Source organism: Hipposideros armiger, unplaced genomic scaffold (genome assembly GCF_001890085.2).
Source record: "Hipposideros armiger isolate ML-2016 unplaced genomic scaffold, ASM189008v1 scaffold_77, whole genome shotgun sequence".
NCBI classification, from domain to species: Eukaryota; Metazoa; Chordata; class Mammalia; order Chiroptera; family Hipposideridae; genus Hipposideros; species Hipposideros armiger.
The window spans coordinates 78,628-80,692 of record NW_017731427.1 but is presented as its reverse complement, the minus strand read 5'-3'; the positions used below and the strand labels follow the sequence as shown (position 1 = coordinate 80,692).

The 2,065-nt window shown below is 46.7% G+C and overlaps 1 protein-coding gene across 1 annotated transcript in view; it reads right to left on the bottom strand.

The window, feature by feature from the left end:
* Nucleotides 1–346: 346 nt before the first annotated feature.
* PARD6G (par-6 family cell polarity regulator gamma) overlaps nucleotides 347–2,065 on the bottom strand; it is a 66,421-nt gene continuing 64,702 nt past the window's right edge. The window contains exon 4 of the mRNA XM_019643339.1: nucleotides 347–2,063. Coding sequence (XP_019498884.1) covers nucleotides 1,948–2,063 — 116 coding nt within the window. The 3' untranslated portion in view covers nucleotides 347–1,947. The remainder of the gene's footprint in view (nucleotides 2,064–2,065) is intronic.

Below are 2,065 nucleotides of genomic sequence, written 5' to 3'. Positions count from 1 at the left end.
AGCTGTATAGTTAAGTATTTAGAAAAGCTTTTTCGAAAGGACTTCAAAAGAAGGTTCTGGACCTAAGACACATCTATTGCCCATCAAATATGACTGTGATTTGGTTATTTAAAATGACCTACTGCGTGGTTGAGTTTGGGCCCATTTTTTCACCTGTAAAGTGGGGATACCACTATTTGCCTCATGGAGAATGTGTGCGGATTAAGTGAGAAAAGATGCCACAGGAAGGGCACTTGGTTAGAGTCACAGGCACTCATCCTGCCCTGTGATCATCAGCACTGAGAGTCTCTCCATTATTTAGGACACAAATGAAAAACAGCATTAAAAGCAAAGAAAACATTTTTATTCTTTGATAATATAAAACCAAGAAAACTTTACCATGTAATACAACATTGCTTGTGTCTTTTTTTAAAGAAAGAAATGGCAGAACTGTAGACTTGGGTAGAAAAGTACACTGAAGCAGGTGTTCCAAGCAGCTCGCGACGCTAAAATTATGAACAATAGCACAAATCTGAACAAGCCTGTCTTTTGTTCTGTAAGAAAATTATTCACATTTGCTTGACAACTTAAAACATGGTAAGAAATATAATTTTCCTTCCTGGTAACAGACTCAGTTATTTAACAACACACTCATTAACCAGCAATAACTTAGTAAAGGAACATTTCTGCTGTGATAGTAAGTTAGCACTAGAATTCTGCTTCTGTAATACTCGTCGTAGTAAAGACAACTTCTGACTGTTGGGCTGCCACACACAATGCTGGTGCAGTTCCTGGAGCTCACAAATTTGGAAGTGTGAGCTCAGACCTCCAAGAGGAAACGTCTTTGGTTTTCCCAATGCTTAGGAACAAAACTGACATTCAAATAACAAAATAAACAGAGGTGCAGGAAACCACAACTACTCAGTAAAAGCTATTTCTGAACAATAAATAGTTTCTGCACAAAAGGAAAACAATTTGCTTTTCACTTAACGAATTCAGGAGACAATGAAAACACGGAAAGGCAGTTTCCCATCTGGTACGGGCTTGACAGCCATGAAGTCAGGACAGTTCTGCCACCGTCCAGCAGGGGGCCCCGCACCTCAGAGAAGCAGCTGTGTAGAAAGGCACCTAGAAAAATATTTTTACCTGTGTTCATACAAAAGCTTTATTTGGTCAGAGTTTAGTTCTCAAAATATAAGTGTAACACTTTTGCTTCCACACTGGTTTCAAACAAAATACATTTCATATAAAATTTAATTGGTATAAACATGAATAAACATTCAAAATTACTCAATATGTAAATACTGCTAGAGAATCAAAGAGAAGTGACAATGAATTTGTTAAAATCATCACGTTCCATGTGACATTATTTAAAAACAAAGGTAACAGAACCTGACGTCCCAATGGCTGAGCTTTCAGAGGTGGGTCTGGAAGTGGGCCCTGGGCTTGCCCAGCATTGCGCGGCGACACTTACCAGCAGCCCTGAGGACATTCCATGTCCCCTCTGCCACCGCCCTTTCAGGACAGTGACCTGGGACTTCAGCACCCACGTGGCTATTTGCAACAGGGCCATAAAGACTGTGAACACCTGAAGTGCGTCTTCCGTCATCCCGTCGAAGGTTCCGGTGTCCCAGTTCCTCAGGGCACAGTCCCTGCTCCCGGCGGCGGGGTCCGCGCAAGTCCGCGGCTGCAAACGCTGCGCCCACAGACGGGGCGTTTGGGCGCAGCGTCCGTTAAAAACCTGCATCGACTCTTCCCGAAAAGTAATGTTAAAGCTTCGTTGAAAAAACGCAGGATGTTTACAATTTCGAAGAAGTCTTTTCTGCGCGCGGTCAGGTCCTTCCCGTCCCTTCGCAGAGGCCCCGGGGCCCGCGCGTCCTTCAGGCCCCGGGCGCGTTCTCCGCACGGAGGGTTCGCTTTCCTTCCCCGAGCTGAGACGACGATGCGGGGCCGCGGGGCCCGGCCGCCCTACAGCGTGACCGCGGGGCCGTGCTCCTCCACGCCCCCGGGCGGCAGCTCCAGGCTGTGGCGCGGGTCGGCGCGCAGCGAGCTGAGCAGCCGCTGGACCACCGCGCCGTGCGCGCCG